The sequence below is a fragment of the Megalobrama amblycephala genome, linkage group LG2, assembly GCF_018812025.1.
Source record: "Megalobrama amblycephala isolate DHTTF-2021 linkage group LG2, ASM1881202v1, whole genome shotgun sequence".
In the NCBI taxonomy this organism is placed as follows: domain Eukaryota; kingdom Metazoa; phylum Chordata; class Actinopteri; order Cypriniformes; family Xenocyprididae; genus Megalobrama; species Megalobrama amblycephala.
In genome coordinates, this window is record NC_063045.1 from 18,171,377 (window position 1) to 18,194,841 (window position 23,465).

Below are 23,465 nucleotides of genomic sequence, written 5' to 3' on the forward strand. Positions count from 1 at the left end.
TCTTGTGGCCCATAAACTGTATGTAGTGGGTGAAAAAATGAGAAGTATTTCGTATTAAACAGGTTGTTTTTGAAGTGAAGCTGCTTTTCATTGACTGATTATTGCAGTCTGCGAACACATAGGCTACTGTTAATAATTTTAATTATATGCCTTTAATTCATTGTATAAATGTCTTTAAATAATTTTCATTGAGGAGTAATTATAAGCTAATCAAATCTTTTATTATCCTTGCAGCGCGTCAGTTATGCGGTGATGCGCTATGAAATATTGCGGGCCAAATGAATTGTAGCTAATATCAATTTAATATTAAATAGGCCTACCCTATACTACTACTACTAATACTACTACTACTAATAATAATAATAATAGGCTAATTATTATTATTATTATTTAATATATGTATTGGAAATGCTAAATCCTCTTGATATCCATAGCTGATGCTTTTGACAATATCTCTGGAAACATATTGTCTATCGGCGCATCCCAGTACGTGGGTTTATCGTGCATATTTCAAACGCATAGTGTGAGCAGTGGAGTCACGTCTCGACCATCGGACCGCATAGTGTGAGCACATAAATCGTGCGTTTTGGCTTTCCATCGCACGCGATCTACTCGTACGGTGTGAGTTGGTAACCTTGCTGAAATCGCACAGATATCGCACAGTGTATGCCCAGCTTAAGTCCCTCCTTTCCGTGAGCCAGACGGCCCAATCTGTTGTGATTGGTCTACCGTTTACAGCTCCTGACGGAAACGAAACAATCATTACCTTAACTGATTCAGTTCCGGAGGCTTCCTAAAGCTCAGCGATTGTACACACTGTAAAGACAGATGGCGTCGATTTAACCATATCAATCCGAGGGCAAGTGCACTGATGAAACATTGAAAGAAGTAGTTATTTGCCCCCAAACCTCCATCGCAAGAACGACTTGAGCAGGACGTACATTATGAGATGTTGCAACGTTTATTCCTCACGCATTACCAAATGTATGTCCATCAACAAACCGATGTGTATATCTCTAATTTATTGCGGTGCACATATGGTAACCTGATGGTAACTATGTAGCCCCGCCCCTTTTCAGCGCTGCGCTCGTTGTCTTTTGACTTCCGGCTTGTATTTCCACAGCGATCTTATGTATTTATGAATGAACTGCTCATTTTAAAATCTTCCCTGTCTACTGACATTTGTTAAGACATCTGCTTTAAACATAACAATGCTCATGATAACTTTCATTAACTCGACAGGTACAACAGGTAAATCCACTTCACCAGCTAATTATTCTTCAACAACTATGCCATAGAAATATACAGGGCTACCGCTAAAACGGAAGTTCAAAGACAATATTCTAAAGATGGCGGCGCGCTTGTTTCTCTGGTAAATAAGGTCTATTATTAACAGTATCAATAACAGTGCAAATGTTAGCCGAGCACTAACGTGAATGACTGATGTAACATTAAAGTTTGTAAAACAAATCTTGCTCCGTCCTTTATCATTACTCAGAGTAATGAGAACAAAGGGCAATCTGCATTAATGGACACAGTTTTAGGTAATAGTGGGCCACAGCTGATTTACGTAAGTATTTCAGTAAGACAATAATAACGCAAGTTAACCGGTTAGCCGGAGACCTACATAAAACTATGTATTTTGAACACCCAGTAGAAAATATATACATCAATAATTAATCATACTTCCTTTGGAAGTGTTTACAAAGAGAATTTGCTTTTGCAGAGCAGAAAACAGCGTCTTCTCGAAATGTATACACAACACGAACCAGCTAAAGTGTTTGAGGGCGGTCAAAGTAGACGTTGTTCACGGGCAGCCAATGAACAACATAGGCGGGCATCAGGCAAATGTGTTTCCCAGTGACGTGTAGCCATCACAGAAGTGGGATTCGAATTCCTGACGACTCGTTTAGGCGGTTCAGAGTCGATTTTTTTTGAGAATGACTATCACAACTACACAACTTTGCAGATCGTTTACATTCACAGACAGCTACATTACACATCGCATGAAAGATAATATTCGAAAAAGCATAGTAGGGACATTTTAAATGAATTGATACTCTAAATAAGAATCTAAAGCTGCCAGCAGGTGGCGGTAAATGTCTAAATGAGTAAGTAAAGTGATTCGTTCAAACAGCTGATTTATTCAGGAATGAAGCAAATGGCTCTCTTTATGAATGGCTCACTGAATAATTAGTTCACTTGATTCACTCAAAATGCAGATTCATTCAGAAATGAAACACCGCTGTGTGTTGCTCGGAGACGCACAACAGTTCTTCTCTGGCTTTATAGGTAATTAGTTTAATATTTTCGTTGGCAAATTTGAGCAAAAACAGACAATATAGTGTCTAAAGTAACATAATATTAACTTGTTTATTGAACTGTTGTATAAAATCAGTATTGCATTTGCACTTGTGCTATTTGGGTATTTTGTGTGATATTGTGCTCGTTACTCACATGATATTGCTTAACTATATCATATGATATAAAAACTCACACAGGGGCATTTTTGCCCTGATATCTTGAAATTTAGGGCCATTTTAATGCACATGCTCCAAGTCTTATTCTCCGTTTTAGTGCATCTCTGTGGCAGAATTACAGCGCCACATACTGATCTGGCGTGTTTTAAGTCGGTTTCAGTGGTTTTGTGTGTACGCAGATATTTCTTGAGACGAGGAGGAAAAAAAACAAAGATCGGATAGGGAAAGCTCTGGCTTCGTGTGGATGTGGCCTCTTACTGAATAGTGAGCGATATTGAACAGAGTTCTCTTATGCATCTTTTTGCACTTGCACACAAATACACAAAAATATGTCAAAATATCCTTGTAAACACAGATCCGTTATGTCTTAAGTGAATCTAAACAGTTGACAAAGAAAATCATGGAACAGCGCAGCTCTTAAAGCGACAGCAGCCTAATATTCCCTGCTGCCATCTCTATAATAACGTTAATCAAACAACAAATAGACAGAGAAAATGTACTCTCTGTTCTTGACTGAATAACTTTTGTAACTATATTTGTAATGTATATTTTATTTATAAAGTGCAGTGTTATTTTACTTTTGATTACAGTTTCTGTACCTGAATACCTGAAAATCTTATAACAGTAAGACTCGGAATAAATGTGAATGATAGGTTTTGTTTTGTTTTTTTTACCTTATTGGAATTGAAAAATAGGAATCTAAAAGAATCGGAATCAAAAAGCAGAATCTGAATTGTTAAAATTTAAATGATACCGATATCCAACCCTTTACACGCACACAATTATTATTTCTGTTTAATGCCATTTTATGTATATATTGAGGGCTCGACATTAAGCCTTGTCATGTGCAAGTAAGTGGACAAGTAAGTCGGTCATTCACTTGTCTGTGTAAAAAAAAATTTTTGTGTTGTAAATATAATTTATTCTGAAGCAATATTCTCAGTGTTCAATCAGTTTTGGTATATTTAAATCTGCATATTTGTGATATTTACATTGAGGGCTTTTTTTTTTCCATTATAAAGGGCAAATTTCCCCCCTAATCTTATTAAATATGTATGCTTCATCTTTCATTTCATTTCAACTGTATTAAGAAGACCCTCTAATTTTGCTTCAGTGGACTCAGACTGAAACAGGTCTATATAATGGAAATAATGACTGCATGCCTACAAATGATGATGGATATATTTTTGCAAAGATGGAGAAGTATTACACTGTATTTAGATATGTAACTAAGACAGGTCATAGAGACTAGTATGGCAAGTTAATGTAACATAAATGTAACCTGGCCCTGCTACCTTATGTACAAAAGTTTCCTCCGCAAAGAAAATGCATTGATGACAGTATTTTTTATTTAATTATTTATTATTATTATTATTATTATTATAAATGTTGGGGAAAAAATTATACTTATAAACATGAAACTAACCGCCAGTAGGTGGCAGTAAGTGTTCATCTTAATGAGTGAGTCATTGAGTCATTTATTAAAACAATTTGTTCAAACGGCTGATTCAATCAAGAATGAGGCAGTTGTTTATGAATAGGTCATTGAATCTTTAACAGATTCAAGACACTGAATAACTCAGTAATGAAAACACTGTTGAGTGTTGCTGTAAGATGTGCTATGGTTCTGCTGTGATCTTTAATTGGAACTATTTTGGCTGCTGAAACAGAACAAAAACAGTTAATAATGCATCTAAAATGTAAGTGACTTACTATTAACTACTTGTTTATTGAATTGTCGTATGACATCAGTGTCACATTTTCAATCATGATGGTATTCCGGAAGACAGCATTCTTGGTCATGTGATGTTGCTTAACTTTATCATATGTAACAAATAAAACTCCTCATTTTGAATTTTTACCGCAGTATGTTAACTGAGTTTCTTTGTTTTAATTTTTTTCGATTTCTCCTCAAGGTGAGGCTGCGCAAGTCTCAACAGCGCACCTCGTTACCGTCAGTACATTGATCCTCTTACCACTATCGATCGCCACTTGCACTAAATTTAATAAAATCATTCTCAGAGTCATTCTAACCTAGTTATTGTTTTGTTATTGACGTTTTAATCAGGCTACTTGATATAGACGTTTTAATACAGGCTACTCCTCCAGTTGGGCAAGTAAAATTCTCTTTCACTTGTCACTAAACACACTGAATATGCATTCAATTAGTAATTGATTAATTTAGTTGAATGTTCAAAGCTAAACATTTGAGAGGCACTTTATGCATTTTGATAAACTGGATACCTGCAACCGTGGAGGTTTGCTTTGAGAATGGGTCATTCTGGAACGGATCACCTACAACAAACAAAAAGAAAGAAGATGTGTTTAGTAGGCATTGCAAAGGCTTCAAAAGTGTGGCCTCACAAATGTGCCACACAACAGGAGTTTGAAATTAAACAGGAATGAATTTACTTATTGCCATGGTGAACCCCAACTGATCAACTAAACGGTTAGGATAGCATCAAGACCATTCGCTAAGGAAGAGAAGTATTTCAAAGAGATAGATTAAAGAAAATACACAACCAACCTTTGAATGGGTCTGTTTTAAATGGGTCTTCAGACTGGAAGGGGTCCGTGTGCATCTCCTGAGGGGCGCTGTTAAACACAGTGGTCTTCACTTTGAAAGGGTCCTCCTGTAATGAGTTTAAATAACATTAGCCGAGAGTGTTTTCTTTCTGGAAGACATTGTAGAATCTTGTCACATTCATTTTTTTAGTTGATTATGACTTAGAATTCTAGTTTTGTTTAAGTGTGAGAAGTAGGCCAACACTATGTTAGAGGTCCAGCCGAAAATATTCAACTCAAATGAGAAAAGATGGAAAGCACTAACTCACTAGAGAAAAAAATACTTGAAATAAGAACCCCGAAGTATAAATTTCAGTCATTTTTTGCCTACAATTTGCAGTTTAAGCCAGCACCTCAGCTGCTCCAAATAACATAAGAAGCTCTGTTAACAGTGCTGGGTTTCCAAATTGTACCTTTGCATGCAAGGCATAATTCAGAAAGAAAAGCAAGTTCTCCATCAGAAACCAGAGAATGTCAACAGGAATTCAATCGCAATCACATGAGGTTCATGCTTGTTCAAAAATGTTCTGGTTATTGAGCTTAATTTAGAAAAACACTAAATGTTATAAGTGACAGTGTGAAAATATACACTGTGTGCAGAATTACTAGGCAAGTTGATTTTCTGATCATATTTTTTTTCCAAGCACATTTTACCAATTCCAATCCACATCAATCTTAATAACTACTATTAATATTGTTTTTAATAATTTATAAGTGATATATAATTGCTCATGAAGGCTGGAAATGAAATATGCCTTATATTCAGGTGTGCAGAATTATTAGGCAGGTTTTCTTTTACAGGCAAAATGAGCCAAAAAAGAGATTTAAAAATTAATAAATACTCATGAGAAGGACGCAATACTAATGCAATACTAGAAATTGCAAAGTTAAAGCATGACCAAGGGACAGCAAAATTCTCATTGGGTCAGCGGGGTCATACAAAAACAGGTGGAAAAGAAAAGACACATGTTAACTGCAAAATAATTAAGATGAAGAATTAAGTGTGAAACCATCAGGAACCCTTTAGTCTCCAGCGCCACCATTTTCCAGAACTGCAACCTACCTGGAGTCTCCAGAAGTGCAAGGTGTCAGGATCTCAGAGACTTAGGTTAGCTAAAGAATCCTAAAAAATGACCCGCTCTTAATAAGAATCACAAGCTGAAGTGTTATAAAATACATGAAGACTGGGTTTTCATAGGCCTTATAGACAGACAGCTTGAGAGTGACTCTTGAAGGACCAGCACCACATCCTCTTGTACCACTGTTTGAAGAATTTATCTTCCAGAATCTGGCAGTAAGTTTTGGAAGATCACTTTTAGTCCAGCTCTGAAGATGGACATTTCAGGATAAGAGATGGACTAAAAGTGAACTCCCACACCTTACTGCCAGATTTCTGGAAGATAAATCTGAACTAAATAAGTTTATCTTGGTCTCATCAGACCACAGGACATAGTTCCAGTAATCCATGTCCTTAGTCTGTTTGTCTTCAGCAAACTGTTTGTGGGCTTTCTTGTGCATCATCTTTAGAAGAGGCTTCCTTCTGGGCCGACAGCCATGCAGACCAATTTGATGCAGTGTGCGGCGTATGGTCTGAGCACTGACAGGCTGACCCCCCACCTCTTCAACCTCTGCAGCAATGCTGGCAGCACTCATAAGTCTTTCTCCCAAACACAACCTCTGGATATGACGCTGAGGACGTGCACTCAACTTCTTTGGTCGACCATGGCGAGGCATGTTCTAAGTGGAACCTGTCCTGTTAAACCGCTGCATGGTTTTGACCAACGTACTGCAGCTCAGTTTCAGGGTCTTGGCAATCTTCTTATAGCCTATGCCATCTTTATGTAGAGCAACAATTCTTTTTTCAGATCCTCAGAGAGTTCTTTGCTATGAGGTGCCATGTTGAACTTCCAGTGACCAGTATGAGAGAGTGAGAGCGATAACACAAAATTTAACACACCTGCTTCCCATTCACACCTCAGACATTGTAACACTAACAAGTCACATGACACCGGGGAGAGAAAATGGCTAATTGGGCCCAATTTGGACATTTTTACTTAGGGGTGTACTCACTTTTGTGGCCAGCGGTTTAGACATTAATGGCTGTGTGTTGAGTTATTTTGAGGGGACAGCAAATTTACACTGTTATACAAGCTGTACACTCACTACTTTACACTACTTTACTAAAGTGTGTAAAGTTGTGTGTAAAAAATGTGAGGGGTGTAATCACTTCTGTGAGATACTATAAGTATGAACAATCGTAAAAAAAATTGTTATCTTCATCAAACCATATTATAGATGTGTATGCGTCATCAGATATGAGATGAACCATGGTGCAAGTGTGTGCCGAACTGCGTGTGGAGAACGGTACGGTTCAATTTATTTAACAAAGAACCGTTTAACCCCTAATGAAAAACTCTGATTATAAATTGTGATTATAAATTGTGATTAAATTAAAGAAAGCAGAAAAGCGATCAAAGTATGCTCCCTATACAATGGCTGAAGCTGTCAATCACAGAGCAAAACTGCCATTATAATGAATGATGCTGTTACACTGCACAACGAAGCTCTTAGGCTAATGTTACTGTTTTCACATCATGTTTGCGGTTAGTTGTGGTGAAAGCATTTTGCGAGAGTGCAGGAATCGAGTTACAACGATGAGATCACTGCATTTACGCGATCGACAGACTGTCATCTGCTCAATGCTCATCACTGCAACCTTTCATGTAGTGCTGGGCAGTTTGGCCACGTTTTTTTTTTTTAAGATTCTGGCGGTTTCACGGTACATTACTTTTTGTTTCACTGGACCTTTATTTTGGCATATTTTACTGTCAGGAGTACAGGAAATATATATTATATAAATATTGTAAGGACAAAAAATTTTATTTTTCAAAAAATTAATTTAAAAAATGTAATCAAATCAGTTCATTAAGCTAACAATTTAGTTTAAAATGTAATCAAATGAATTTATTTAATTAAATTAATAATAATAATAGTAATACTAAGTAAGCTACATTTTTACTGTGCAATTTCTGTCATTTCAATGAAGACCTTTGAGTTTGTGTTTTAATAAACTATCATTATTATTATCTCTATTATTATCTCTAAGAACACTATTTTACAATAGTAATATTTATGTTACCTCAAGTTATACAGAACTTTGATAGGGTCGTGAAGACCTTTGACTTCCTGTGTATATGATACAACAGATGTTGATAGTTTTATCAAATTAAACGGTGAAATATTCATAAAGTGACAGAGCAGCTCTGTAGATTGTTCATGTGTGTATGTATAGTGAGTGAGACAGCAGACACTGAAATCATCGCGAGCGTCACACGTGCTTCAGTATGTATAGTACACGAAAATGCGGCGCTCATTCATACGGATTTCAATAGTAGTCTTTTTTAACTTTAATATTCACAGACACTAGTCCGTATCGATATCTGATTCATTGTATTGCATTGTATTCATTGTACTTTTCATTGTACGATACCCAACTTAAATATCACGATACCGATACTTAAATGATACTATGGCACAAACCTAAAACAGCAGCAAAAGTAAATAAATAACATGACAGAACTTCTTTCTTCACCAGTGTGCAGGCTGATACTTCTGGATTTGAGCTTCATTGCCATGAAGTTAGAGTTAGATTTAATATAATTTTTAATGTTTATTATTTTCATGCTCAATAAAATTGTAAATTATTTGCTGTTATGCTTTTCTTATACATTTAGGTGTTTTTGACAGTAAGATTATTGTAAAAATTATATTACTGTAAATAATTAAAGCAATGTTATTAAAGCATAAATTGGTTTAAAATAACTGTACGTACCCTTCACATATTTATGTATTTTTAAATTAATTTTATTTTTGCTTTGTGGTGTCCGTGGGCTTGCCCTGGCTGTCGGCAATGTAAGCAAAATAATGCCATATTTCGCTTCGTGCATCTACTTTCTCATCAATTTGTGGACGGGTCTACAAGAGCACCTGTATTTGCAAGCATACCTCTCGTTTCATCACCATGAAAGCTGTTGTGCAGTTGAGAGGAATAAACACGCACTCAATGTGCCTTAGAATATAAACACTTATTATAAGTGTACCATAATGATTCAGGGTAAGACAAAAACACGGTTTGGAAAATGGATTCATGCTGTACATTCTCATTATATATTTTTTGTAAGTTTTGAACACAAAAAAAGTTACGGACAGCAGCTTTAACAGTAAAAGTATCAGAGAGGGTTACACATGTAATATGTATTTGAAATGCAAAGATGTTAGCCAATCACAGCAGTGGGTGTCTACAATGGAGTCTCACAGCAGACAGCAGTTTGTTATACACCTTCGTTGTTATTGATGACAGTCATTATCAGAAAATATCAAACCTAGGAATGTTTAATAGAAAACTGTACGCATGCTGATTGTGATATGTTAAAATATGAGCTTTAAGTAATAAATGGATTTACATCTTTTTCTATTGCTCTCTTATGGACACACATTCAGAAAGAAAAAAAGATGCATATACTACAAAATGATTGATAAAACATAGTGCTAGGTTTAAAGGCTAGTTTTTGTTGTTGTTCATATTTTAACAGGCTGGCAATCCAAATGAGCCATGACACTACACCACAGTATAATAGCTAGCTGTGTGAGTTAATGTGACTAACCTTTGTGAATCCGATTTCTCATAAAATTTGATGATGTTGTTCCGGTGTTTTTAATTGTTTTCCCGCTGATCTGACATGTTAATAAACCCAAACAAAAGAACATATTGCACGGCGGCTCCAGTCATGTTTCATGGGACTCTTGACCTTTCAGAGTTTACGCACAATACAAGGACATACGTAATCAAATTCTATGACAAGAGTCCGATCTACCACAACACATAGGGAATATATGTGACGCAGATATTATAAAACCATTCAAACACAACACAAATTCTTTATTATATCAGTAGTTAAGGCTAAAAAACTTGAGATGTTTTTAAAATATTCACGAGTCAAGTCTGAAGTCATTTCAGGTCGAGTCCGAGTCAAGTCTGAAGTCTATTAAAATGCGACTCGAGTCCGAGTCACTAACTCGAGTGCCCATCTCTGCCTTTAACAACTACTTAACTATTAATAAGCAGTAATAAGGGATTAATTAAGGCAAAAGTCATAGTTAATAGTGAGAATTGGACCCTAAAATAAATTCCCTATAAAATAAAATAATAATAATAATGTCCTATAAAATATATTTTTTTGTTGTAAATGCAAATACATATATATTATTATAAATGTATATAAATATATATTTAAAAAAATAATAATGTAATAAATAAAATAAACTTGCATTAATTTTGATACTACTCTTAATGCTGTATGGAATTATAAACCCGATTCCAAAAAAGTTGGAACACTGTACAAATTGTGAATAAAAAAGGAGTGAAATAATTTACAAATCTCATAAACTTATATTTTATTCACAATAGAATATAGATATATCAAATGTTGAAAGTGAGACATTTTGAAATGTCATGCCAAATATTGGCTCATTTTGGATTTCATGAGAGCTACACATTCCAAAAAAGTTGGGACAGGTAGCAGTAAGAGGCCGGAAAAGTTAAATGTACATATAAGGAACAGCGGGAGGACCAATTTGCAACTTATTAGGTCAATTGGCAAAATGATTGGGTATAAAAAGAGCCTCTCAGAGTGGCAGTGTCTCTCAGAAGTCAAGATGGGCAGAGGATCACCAATTCCCGCAATGCTGCAGCGAAAAATAGTGGAGCAATATCAGAAAGGAGTTTCTCAGAGAAAAATTGCAAAGAGTTTGAAGTTATCATCATCTGCAGTGCATAATATCATCCAAAGATTCAGAGAATCTGGAACAATCTCTGTGTGTAAGGGTCAAGGCCGGAAAACCATACTGGATGCCCGTGATCTTCGGGCCCTTAGACGGCACTGCATGACATACAGGAATGCTACTGTAATGGAAATCACAACATGGGCTCAGGAATACTTCTAGAAAACATTGTCGGTGAACACAATCCACTGTGCCATTCGCCGTTGCCAGCTAAAACTCTATAGGTCAAGAAAGAAGCCATATCTAAACATGATCCAGAAGCGCAGGCGTTTTCTCTGGGCCAAGGCTCATTTAAAATGGACTGTGGCAAAGTGGAAAACTGTTCTGTGGTCAGACGAATCAAAATTTGAAGTTCTTTTTGGAAAACTGGGACGCCATGTCATCCGTACTAAAGAGGACAAGGACAACCCAAGTTGTTATCAGCGCTCAGTTCAGAAGCCTGCATCTCTGATGGGGTTGCATGAGTGTGTGTGGCATGGGCAGCTGACACATCTGGAAAGGCACCATCAATGCTGAAAGGTATATCCAAGTTCTAGAACAACATATGCTCCCATCCTGACGTCGTCTTTTTCAGGGAAGACCTTGCATTTTCCAACATGATAATGCCAGACCACATATTGCATCAATTACAACATCATGGCTGCGTAGAAGAAGGATCCGGGTACTGAAATGGCCAGCCTGCAGTCCAGATCTTTCACCCACAGAAAACATTTGGCGCATCATAAAGAGGAAGATGCAACAAAGAAGATCTAAGACAGTTGAGCAACTAGAAGACTGTATTAGACAAGAATGGGACAACATTCCTATTCCTAAACTTGAGCAACTTGTCTCCTCAGTCCCCAGATGTTTGCAGACTGTTATAAAAAGAAGAGGGGATGCCACACAGTGGTAAACATGGCCTTGTCCCAACTTTTTTGAGATGTGTTGATGCCATGAAATTTAAAATCAACTTATTTTTCCCTTAAAATGATACATTTTCTCAGTTTAAACATTTGATATGTCATCTATGTTGTATTCTGGATAAAATATTGAAATTTGAAACTTCCACATCATTGCATTCTGTTTTTATTCACAATTTGTACAGTGTCCCAACTTTTTTGGAATCGGGTTTGTAGTTCGGATACTATACAACTCAGGGTGCATTCTAAATTTGTGCAATAAGTTACTACTTTGATGTACTGTGCATTCTAAAAAAATAAATCTATTGCCATTCTAATCAAAAAGCTCTGGGAGAAGCCTAAAATACATGAAAATCACAAGAGACGTCTCACCATGGCCCCAAAACCTCCGTTCTCCTTTTCTGGGAAGCCTTCGCTCATGTCTGCCAGGTTGGTCATGCTGCCCCCATGGGTCCCGTTCAGAGTGCTGCTATACTGCTCAATGCTCTTACTGATCTCGTGTTGGCTGTCCTGAATCTGGGAGAGTTTGCTCCGTGCCTGCAACATTTACAAACGTCAGCTTTATCTGTTACAGGTTTAAATGCTCAGCACACTTTTTCTGACACTGTTAAATCTAGAAGTTTCTGGTGTCAGCCTTTTAATTTATCAAGTAATCAAATTTGCATGAATGCATCTGAAAAAACAGACATCTGTTTGAAAAAGGGACATTTGTCTCCCCCTAGTGTACACTTTTGGTTCATACATCAAATGCTCCGAAGGCACAACCTGGTTGATCTCGTCCTGTGTGGCTTTGAGTGACTTTATGATAGTTTCTAGCTGAATTCTGCCAGCTTGTAGACTCTGCTCTAGCTGCGCTTCCTCCTGCTGTAGGCGGTTCAGGTCAGCCTTGGCCCGGCCCAGCTCTTCCTCTTGGCTCTGCAGGTCCGACTCCTGCGAGTGGATCTGGGTCTGCAGGGATGAGATCTGAACAGAAATAGAGTGGATCAGTTTAACATTCATCAAACATGTAATCTGAGGATCAAGTAAACTGTCTTTGTGTTTGTTTTCGCTCACCATTTGTGATTCTTCCTGGCACTTCTGCCGTACGTCATTAAGCATGTCTTCAAGCTTCGCCTTCTGCTGGTCCATCTCCTCCAGCCGGTCCTGAGCATCCTGCTTCTGGGCCTCAAGCTCCTGGAGGCTGGACGTCTCTCGGTCCAGATCATTCTGCATTTCCTGTAAATCAAACCACATTCAGTTAACAATGAAGCCAACATATAACTTATGCATAGTAAAAGAAATAACATTTAAAAAACAATAGATAACCTTTAAATACTAATTATATTACCTTATTGATACCTTATTATATTAATAAAACTTTTTAAATGATTTTTATAGTTAAGATTTCTTTATATTTATAATAGTAAAATATACTTATAAATGTATTTTTACTTTAAATATTAATAATACTTTAGGGCCTGGTTTCACAGACAGGGCTTAGCCTAAGCCAGGATTAAGCCTTAGTTCGATTAGGGCATTTAAGTAGCTTTTATAAACGTTCACTAGAAAAAAAAAACATTACTGGTGTGCATCTTGAGACAAAACAATGACACTGACATATTTTAAGATATGTCAGTACAAGTTACTTTCAATTACAACAGCACAAACATGCATTTTAGTCTAGGACTAGCTTAAGCCTTGTCTGTGAAACCGGGGGTTAATATATTTTCCTAATTATAATACAAATAATATATATAGATATATATTAAATTACTTATATAGAATATAATACAAATAATAATAGTACAATTATTATATTAATTATAATTATAAAAAATGTTAAAATGTTTATAAATTATTTATTTTTAAATATTAATACTTTAAGTATATTTTATAATTAATATTACAAAACAATGAATATCAATAAATAATATTTATAATATATCAATATTTATAATAATATAATAAGATTAGTTTAATTATATTTATAATAATAAAATATATTTGTAAATGCATCTTTACTTTAAATATTAATAAAACATTAAGCATATTTTCTAATTATAATATAATATAATATAATATAATATAATATAATAGTAAAATATTTAATGCTCAAAATTGTGACCATTTTGGTCGCATATGTTCCCTTTGCATATGCAAAATATATTTGGGAGCATTTGTGCAAGTGCAGATAATTTTTGAGGTGCAACCTGTTTTCACTTTTATCAGAATATTTTCTGTATATTTTTAGTTAAGGTTAATGTTAAGTTATTGGATCTCTATGGAGAGACAGAAACCTCTCAGATTTCATCAAAAAGATTTAATTTGTGTTCTGAAGATGAACAAAGGTCTTACGGATGTAGAACGACACGAGGGTGAGTAATAAATGACAGAATTTTCATTTTTGGAGTGAACTAACCGTTTAAGTTCATTCTCGTAGTTTTTTCCTTTGTGTTTTATATAATGACCACTAGGAGGTGTGCGAGGCATGCTTTCCTTGATTGGTTTCCCTGAAGAGATACAGGTGCTGGTCATATAATTAAAATATCATCAAAAAGTTGATTTATTTCACTAATTCCATTCAAAAAGTGAAACTTGTATGATATATTCATTCATTACACACAGACTGATATATTTCAAATGTTTATTTCTTTTAATTTTAATGATTATAACTGACAACTAAGGAAAATCCCAAATTCAGTATCTCAGAAAATTAGAATATTACTTAAGACCAATACAAAGAAAGGATTTTTAGAAATCTTGGCCAACTGAAAAGTATGAACATGAAAAGTATGAGCACGTACAGCACTCAATACTTAGTTGGGGCTCCTTTTGCCTGAATTACTGCAGCAATGTAGCGTGCCATGGAGTCGATCAGTCTGTGGCACTGCTCAGGTGTTATGAGAGCCCAGGTTGCTCTGATAGTGGCCTTCAGCTCTTCTGCATTGTTGGGTCTGGCATATCGCATCTTCCTCTTCACAATACCCCATAGATTTTCTATGGGGTTAAGGTCAGGTGTGTTTGCTGGCCAATTAAGAACAGGGATACCATGGTCCTTAAACCAGGTACTGGTAGCTTTGGCACTGTGTGCAGGTGCCAAGTCCTGTTGGAAAATGAAATCTGCATCTCCATAAAGTTGGTCAGCAGCAGGAAGCATGAAGTGCTCTAAAACTTCCTGCTATACGACTGTGTTGACCTTGGACCTCAGAAAACACAGTGGACCAACACCAGCAGATGACATGGCACCCCAAACCATCACTGACTGTGGAAACTTTACACTGGACCTCAAGTAACATGGATTGTGTGCCTCTCCTCTCTTCCTCCAGACTCTGGGACCCTGATTTCCAAAGGAAATGCAAAATTTACTTTCATCAGAGAATATAACTTTGGACCTTTTTGTCTTTAGCCCAGGCGAGACGCTTCTGACGCTGTCTGTTGTTCAAGAGTGGCTTGACACAAGGAATGCGACAGCTGAAACCCATGTCTTGCATACGTCTGTGCGTAGTGGTTCTTGAAGCACTGACTCCAGCTGCAGTCCACTCTTTGTGAATCTCCCCCACATTTTTAAATGGGTTTTGTTTCACAATCCTCTCCAGGATGCGGTTATCCCTATTGCTTGTACAGTTTTTCCTTCCCTTCGCCTCTATAAATGTGCTTGGACACAGAGCTCTGTGGACAGCCAGCCTCTTTTGCAATGACCTTTTGTGTCTTGCCCTCCTTGTGCAAGGTGTCAATGGTCGTCTTTTGGACAACTGTCAAGTCAGCAGTCTTCCCCATGATTGTGTAGCCTACAGAACTAGACTGAGAGACCATTTAAAGGCCTTTGCAGGTGTTTTGAGCTAATTAGCTGATTAGAGTGTGGCACCAGGTGTCTTCAATATTGAACCTTTTCACAATATTCTAATTTTCTGAGATACTGAATTTGGGATTTTCCTTAGTTGTCAGTTATAATCATCAAAATTAAAAGAAATAAACATTTGAAATATATCAGTCTGTGTGTAATGAATGAATATAATATACAAGTTTCACTTTTTGAATAGAATTAGTGAAATAAATCAACTTTTTGACGATATTCTAATTATATGACCAGCACCTGTATAAATTTTTTTTAAACTGAAAGTAAAAGAGTGACACACATTTGTTGTGTTTTACTGTGAAATGACAGTTCTGTCTTTATTAAAATCAACACATTAATGATTTATCTTTCATCCACCTGCAACCCACCTCGGGGAGAGTGCCAAGCACAAGAAATGATAGGTGTGTGGCAAGTGTGTGGCAAGAATTCAGGATCATATATATATATACACACACACAGAAACATTTTAGTTGTGGTGCTCCTAACCTTTTGAAGTTGGTAGTACCAGTGCTACCAAGTAAAAAACGTTAATTTCAAGCCATGTATATTAAAATAGTTTAAATATATTTTTAATATATTTATCATAGAATAATAATAAAAATACAATTATTTTACATATTATATTAATACCTTAAATATATTTTTAGAATATAATTATGCTAATAATAAAATAATTATTTTAATAATATTTATAATAATTAAAACATTTACTTTTAAATATAATAATAATAATACTTTAATTATATTTTTATAATTATTAATATAAATATTATTATTATATTATTATTATTTATACTTATATACTTATTTATTATGAATTATTATTTAAATAATTGCACTGCCAGGTTTACCTGAACCTCTGTGGTTTTGTGTCTGATGGCCTCCTCTGTTTCTCTGATATCTTGTTCCAAAGTGTATTTCTCTCTGTGGAAATAATAATAAAAAAAGAAACACAAAAATTTTTATTAACTGTTGGCAACTAGAAAATATCCCTCATACCTGCCTCCTTCACACACAAAAACCGTCACACACACAAAACAAGAACCGTGACAGCCAAGAGAGGGTTTTACCTGAGTGTATCCCAGTGTGTGAAAGCAAGAGTGCTGCAGCATGAACAAGCAAGTGAAACAAGAGATTTCATAAAAAAAACCTACACACATTAAACGGACACTGTGAAGAGGGAAAGGAGGTGAGATGAGGATTTGTCAGGGAGAGGGAAACTCATCCATCACCAAGAGCTTTCAGGTACCTTTCCTCTTCCTTTGAAGTGTGCATGTGAGCATTACAGTCATATCAGGCTCATCTATAAGGGAACTGTTCAGAAAAGGACAAATATACTAGGTTTGGTGTGGTGGGCCGATGAGATAAAACGAGGACAATTAAAATGGGAGGAGGCAAAATACAGGAAAAAAAGGTGTGCCTCCTCAAAAAGTGTAACTATGTTTCGAAAATTGCAATAATTTGCAGAAAATTTTAATTCAGGTGCAATTTAAAAAAAAATTCCAAACTTTTGTGAGGCTAACCCTAAATTTTATTTAGCAATACACAATTTCAACCTAAAAAATAAAAATAAAAAGTTCTTCAAATATTCACACTTTGCTCAGCAATTTTACCACACTGCTTTATGCCGTCGTATTTAATGGAAATATTTAAAAAATATTGTGTAGTCCATCAGTTGTTGTTTTTTTTTTGTTCGTGGTTTTTTTTTTGGGGGGGGGGTCATAGTATGGATTTACATGGAAACATTTCCACGTATGGACAGTTATTCAAGAACATTTAAATACTTGAAGATATTATAACACTTCACACTTTTAATTAATTAATATATTCAACATAGAATTGTTCAATATAACAGTTGTGAAAAACAAAATTACAATGAAAAATTATCAAAGTTGAAAATTCTTTGATGAATAGAAAGTTCAAAAGAATCAATCAATTTAATGCATCCTTGCTGAATAAAAGTATTAATTTCTTCAATAAATAAATAAATAAAAAATTCTTCCCAAACTTTTGAAGTCTATAATGTCCATAAGATTTCTATTTCAAATAAATGCTGTTCTCTTGAACATTCTATTCATCAAAGAATCCTGAAAAAAATTGTACACAACTGTTTTCAACACTGATATTAATAATAAATGTTTCTTGAGCAACAAATCACTGGAGTAATGATGCTGACAATTCAGCTTTGCATCACAGGAATAAATGACATTTTAAAATATATACAAATAGAAAAGTTATTTTAAACTGTAATTTTTTTGTGCTGAATATTTTTGTGGAAACAGTGATATTTTTTTTCCAGATCCTTTGATTAGTAGAAAGTTTTTAAAAAACAGAATTTATTTAAAATAGAAATACTGTGTGAGATTATAACTGTCGGTAATGTCACTTTTGATCATTTTAATGTGCTTTTGTGTGCCCCCTCCCCCTTTTTTCTTTTGGAAATGCAAATATTTCCCAGAGCACCTTTACATGCAAGTGTATTATATTACCTCTGCAGCTGTGCGATCTCCTGACTTATATCATCCAGTTCTTTAATCCCGGTGAACTCGCCTGAACCCACGGAGCTGGAGCTGTCCTGTATGGGGGGGGGGGGGGGGGGGGGTTAAGCAAATAATGTCAGTCCTGCTGCATTTGAACCACACAAACACAGCACCACACAAACAGAAGGGTAGAGAACAGCAAGGAGCCACCACACGGGAGCAGAGACGAGCTTGTCTTCCACCTCTGATGCTTAAAACATGGGGAAGTCAAGACACGGCACCATTTCACAGCACTGGATCTCTCACAAATGCTTTCCAATTCAACGTCTCGGCTAACAGAAGAAAGCATTTGTTTAGTCTTTTTCTAAACGTTACCTACCCATAACTTGAACATTATTGCCTGATTTTAGCCAGCGAATAACAGCATAAAACATCAGCAGCATTGAAACGTGGATGGAAAGGAACAGAAGATTGTTTGGTAAGAAATTCGGGTTGCGTTTGTGATGTTAGTGGCTCTCTTGATGTATTGTGAATGACTACAGTTTCATCTACTAAACGATTAGGTTTGAAATCCTAACTGAAGAAATACAACAAATGCTACTTAAGTGGAAATACATGGAATGAAAGAATAAGAGAGAGAGAGAAAAAGGCTGTTTACCCGGCGCATCTCGCTCAGTGCGGCCATCTCAGAGCCCACTGGTGTCATATATCCTGACAGACTCTGAAAAAAAAAACAGAGGAAGCTCTTCAAATAAGGGACAAAACTATGTGCTGCTTCACATAAACCCATTAAAGCAATCATAAATCTGTATAGTGCTCAGTCATTTCATTTCAATTATAAACTCATATTGTTTCAGTTCACATTGCCCATTCATTTTACATACCGAAGACATACTGTAGGTGGGTAAATCTCAAAAATATTGGTCAAGAAAATATTTTATCTGAAATTGCATTTTGCATAAGGAAAATGAAAACTAGGATCACTTCCTCTAGGATTCAAAATCACAACCTTTCACCCACGATGAGCGCATATTTGTAAACATGCTAATGTGACTTACAGGTCCCGGTGTGCTGCGTTCAGATGGTGGGATCATGTCAGGAGTCAGAGTTTGTGGAGGGTCCAAGCCTTTGCTCACTTTCTGCTGAATGAGATGCATGGCCAAGGAGAACTGCTCGCGTGTGAGTTTGCCCATTTGCCTGGTGTCCGCCAAAGACCTGACAAAGACAACAGAGGAAGCGTTGAATGTGGCGATCACAACAGCAAGAGTGAAGAAAAATCAAAAGCACATTTTAAATTGTACCAAATATGTGCCAGGAGGTTCTGAGGAAGGCCGGACTGCATGAAGATATCTTTAACTTCATGGCCGCTGACGAAGCCATCGAGATCAGTGTCTGTTTTGAGGAAGATGTCATCATAGCGCCCTCTGTCTGCAACTGGTACCACCCAGTTTACTGAATGCTGATGATAGAGTTAAATCATCAGACCCTCTTCAATTCTTCTGTACAACAGCAACATGAAAACACAGCAAAAATACCTGTGATGATTTGAGGGTGTGTTTTGGGGACAAACTCCCAGCGCTGTTGAGAGAGTTCATGCTGCCGTGAGAGGGGGTCGAACGCAGACTGTCTTTAGGTGGCGGTGGGCTGCCTGGTAACACTGGCACCATGTTGGACAGAGACCCTGAGGACTTCTTCCTTTTAGATGGAGGGATGAGAGAAGAGGGCAGGACGGAGGGCACGGGCTCCTTCTCCAGGGCACGGTATACCAGATGCATAGCCTGGACAAAAGTGCAAGAAATTGACATCATTATGCCGTTTTAACACTTTTTTAAAAATAGAAATTTAAATACTTATGCATTTATACATATATATTAATGTATATAGTAAGCAGTATGCAATGAATGTGCGTATGTATGCATGTATACTGCATGCTATTTCACAGCATTTTTTATTTTTAATAATATATAAATGTGAAAAGGAGTGCATTGCATCGCAGTATATAGTATTCCACACAGTTATATTGCATGCTGAACATTTTGCCAAATTTAGTATGCATCTCATGCATGTAAAAAAATCTGCACACTTCACACAATAAGCTTAAATAGCTATACGTGTCATGTTTGGAGAGAGCAGGCAGAGGCAAGGATCTAAGCGCACAGAGTACATTTAATAAACAAACACAAATAAATCCAAAACTGAGAAACACTGGGAACACAGGAAGCTAGTAATGTTACGTTCTGTGCCGAGGCTTCGGAGCGTGTGTCGAGAAATCCCGGAAGCTTTCAGTGAAGCGCGTATCGAGGCTTGTATCGCTTTAGACCAATGACGTTCGAAGCCTCGCTTCTACATGACTGGTTCAGGATGCGGTTAGAATCTTGGCCCGACATTTTGACAGATATATAAGCGACCATGGGATCCCCTCAAAATGTGTGGTTTTAGAATAATAATATCGTCCCTCCAGCCTATTATGACCAAATTTAATAGTCCCATTCATTTAAAGCCAATACATTTATTATACAGTTATGTTATATACAATCATCATATAAATAGATTAGTCTATGTGGAAATTGATTTTTAAGCCTTAACTGGCGCAAAATAAAGTGTATCACAGATCAAATCAGGTCATCTGTAATGTATCTGCTTGTTTACACACTTGACCACCAGGTGGTATTGTGAGCAAACGAAGCCTCGAGAAATGAACCCTTTTGTGAACCACTTGGCTGAAAAGCTTCAATGCTTCATGAGGCTTCATCTCGCCATGAAGCACAGAGAGCATGTAAACACAGGAAACACCAAACATAGACTGACAAACCACAAGAGCAACACAAGGGCTATATATACACAGGGGCAAACAAGATAATGAGTGAACAAGACACACCTGGTGAGACTAATAAAAAGGGAACACTACAAAGGACTACAAACATGGCACACAAGACAGGAAATATAAAAAAAGTTCCAAAACATGCACAGGTAGTATATGATAGTATGTAGTATGCTATGAGTATGATTTTATTATAGCACAAAAATAATTACTCACCACTGCAAACTCATCTTTGTCCAAGTGTCCGTCTTTGTCTATGTCACTCAAATCCCACACCTGATCAGACAGTCATATAATAATGATATTTTTATATTATTAAATTTGTGTACATACTAATATATATATATATATACAGTACAGTCCAAAAGTTTGGAACCACTAAGATTTTTAATGTTTTTAAAAGAAGTTTCGTCTGCTCACCAAGGCTACATTTATTTAATTAAAAATACAGTAAAAAACAGTAATATTGTGAAATATTATTACAATTTAAAATAACTGTGTACTATTTAAATATATTTGACAAAGTAATTTATTCCTGTGATGAAAAGCTGAATTTTCAGCATCATTACTCCAGTCTTCAGTGTCACATGATCCTTCAGAAATCATTCTAATATGCTGATTTGCTGCTCAATAAACATTTATGATTATTTTCAATGTTGAAAACAGTTGTGTACTTTTTTTTTCAGGATTCCTTGATGAATAGAAAGTTCAAAAGAACAGCATTTATCTGAAATACAAAGCTTCTGTAGCATTATACACTACCGTTCAAAAGTTTGGGGTCAGTAGGAATTTTTATTTTTATTCTTTTGAAAAGAAATTAAAGAAATGAATACTTTTATTCAGCAAGGATGCATTAAATCAATCAAAAGTGGCAGTAAAGACATTTATAATGTTACAAAAGATTAGATTTCAGATAAACACTGTTCTTTTGAACTTTCTATTCATCAAATAATCCTGAAAAAAAATATTGTACACAAATATAATTGTACAAAATATTTGTGTACAATATTTTTTTTCAGGATTATTTGATGAATAGAAAGTTCAAAAGAACAGTGTTTATCTGAAATCTAATCTTTTGTACACGTTAAATGTTTCTTGAGCAGCAGATCAGCATATTAGAATGATTTCTGAAGGATCATGTGACACTGAAGACTGGAGTAATGATGCTGAAAATTCAGCTTTGCATCACAGGAATAAATTACTTTGTGAAATATATTCAAATAGAAAACAGTTATTTTAAATTGTAATAATATTTCACAATATTACTGTTTTTTACTGTATTTTTAATTAAATAAATGTAGCCTTGGTGAGCAGACGAAACTTCTTTTAAAAACATTAAAAATCTTAGTGGTTCCAAACTTTTTATATATATATATATATATATATATATATATATATATATATATAAATACAATAGTAGTAATTTAAAAGTAATGTTTTAATTATGTAGTAACTAATACAAATTACTTTGTTTTCCCATTTATAGACTGACATCTCTCCTGCCCCCATGTTGAGAGAAATCAGGAGTAAGAGGCAAAGGTGTTGTGTGCGCTTTGTATTCCTCAAAATGAATTAAAACTGTGAAATGCAAACTCTGAATGTTACACAAACTTGTATTAATTAAATAATTATTAAATAATTAAATAACACAAATATACTTTATGTATTTAATCTGACTTTATTAACCAATGTCTTTGCTGCTGACCTTCGATGATCCAATTCAACCATACTAATAAGCAAAAATGACTAGGGCTGCAACAACGATTGATAAAACTGATAATAATCGACAACGAATGTCATTATCGATTAGTCACGTCTGCCCACCATGCACATAAAACCTCCACAGTCGAGTCAAATTACAGCACTGAATAACATATCTATGGACAAAATGCATCTAAAAATAGTGAAAGAAACAGAGTGAGCTGCTGCGGCAAAGATACGTCATCCAAGCTGCCCAAAACATGAGAATTCTTTATTTTAGGCTTCAAGCTAATGCATTAGTGTAGGCTAATGTTTGACATGGCTTGTCAGGCCTTTTGACAGATGATGATGTTTCCTCAGCGCAAAACTTTAATTTTACGGTTATATCATTATCTGTAAATGTTACAAATTCACACGAGTATTTCCATTTTTTATGAAGGCTCATCCTGACAGTCTGCGTTAAACTTCAGACATTACTAAATGAGTGCCAGCGCAGTATTTTTTTAAGTACCTATTTGAATTTTACCTTTCCAAGAACATCCACAGGAAGTTTGGAGTTTATAAGTACTGGTCTGACCTTCTCACCGGACAGTAATCCATTCACTGGGGCAAGACTTTCAAAAATACCATCAAATTTACTCTTCTCTTCAGGCTGAAAAATAAACAAAGAGGATTTAGGATAAATATTCATAAAAAGCTTTTGCAATATGCAGTAAAATAACCAATAACCAATCAAGATAACTTACCCGCACTGCCCAGTGGCTCTCACTGGTTGACGTCACAGAACTCAGTGACGGGCTGCTGTGGTCCTTCTAGACCAAAAATGAGAAAATCTCTGAGTTC

The 23,465-nt window shown here is 35.7% G+C and overlaps 1 protein-coding gene across 6 annotated transcripts in view; it reads right to left on the minus strand.

The window, feature by feature from the left end:
• Positions 1–23,465, minus strand: part of eps15l1a (epidermal growth factor receptor pathway substrate 15-like 1a) — a 39,668-nt gene that overhangs the window by 13,985 nt on the left and 2,218 nt on the right. For 5 of the 6 annotated variants that reach the window (XM_048164152.1, XM_048164143.1, XM_048164170.1 and 2 more), the window contains exons 6-20: positions 23,369–23,434; positions 23,149–23,274; positions 21,138–21,197; positions 19,636–19,878; positions 19,402–19,559; positions 19,159–19,315; positions 18,759–18,821; positions 18,110–18,195; positions 16,691–16,723; positions 16,472–16,544; positions 12,839–13,000; positions 12,551–12,748; positions 12,158–12,322; positions 5,008–5,113; positions 4,725–4,775 (exon numbers count right to left, since the gene is read on the minus strand). In XM_048164152.1, coding sequence (XP_048020109.1) covers positions 4,725–4,775; positions 5,008–5,113; positions 12,158–12,322; positions 12,551–12,748; positions 12,839–13,000; positions 16,472–16,544; positions 16,691–16,723; positions 18,110–18,195; positions 18,759–18,821; positions 19,159–19,315; positions 19,402–19,559; positions 19,636–19,878; positions 21,138–21,197; positions 23,149–23,274; positions 23,369–23,434 — 1,747 coding nt within the window. The remainder of the gene's footprint in view (positions 1–4,724; positions 4,776–5,007; positions 5,114–12,157; positions 12,323–12,550; positions 12,749–12,838; positions 13,001–16,471; positions 16,545–16,690; positions 16,724–18,109; positions 18,196–18,758; positions 18,822–19,158; positions 19,316–19,401; positions 19,560–19,635; positions 19,879–21,137; positions 21,198–23,148; positions 23,275–23,368; positions 23,435–23,465) is intronic. The other variant, XM_048164161.1, reaches the window with a different exon arrangement.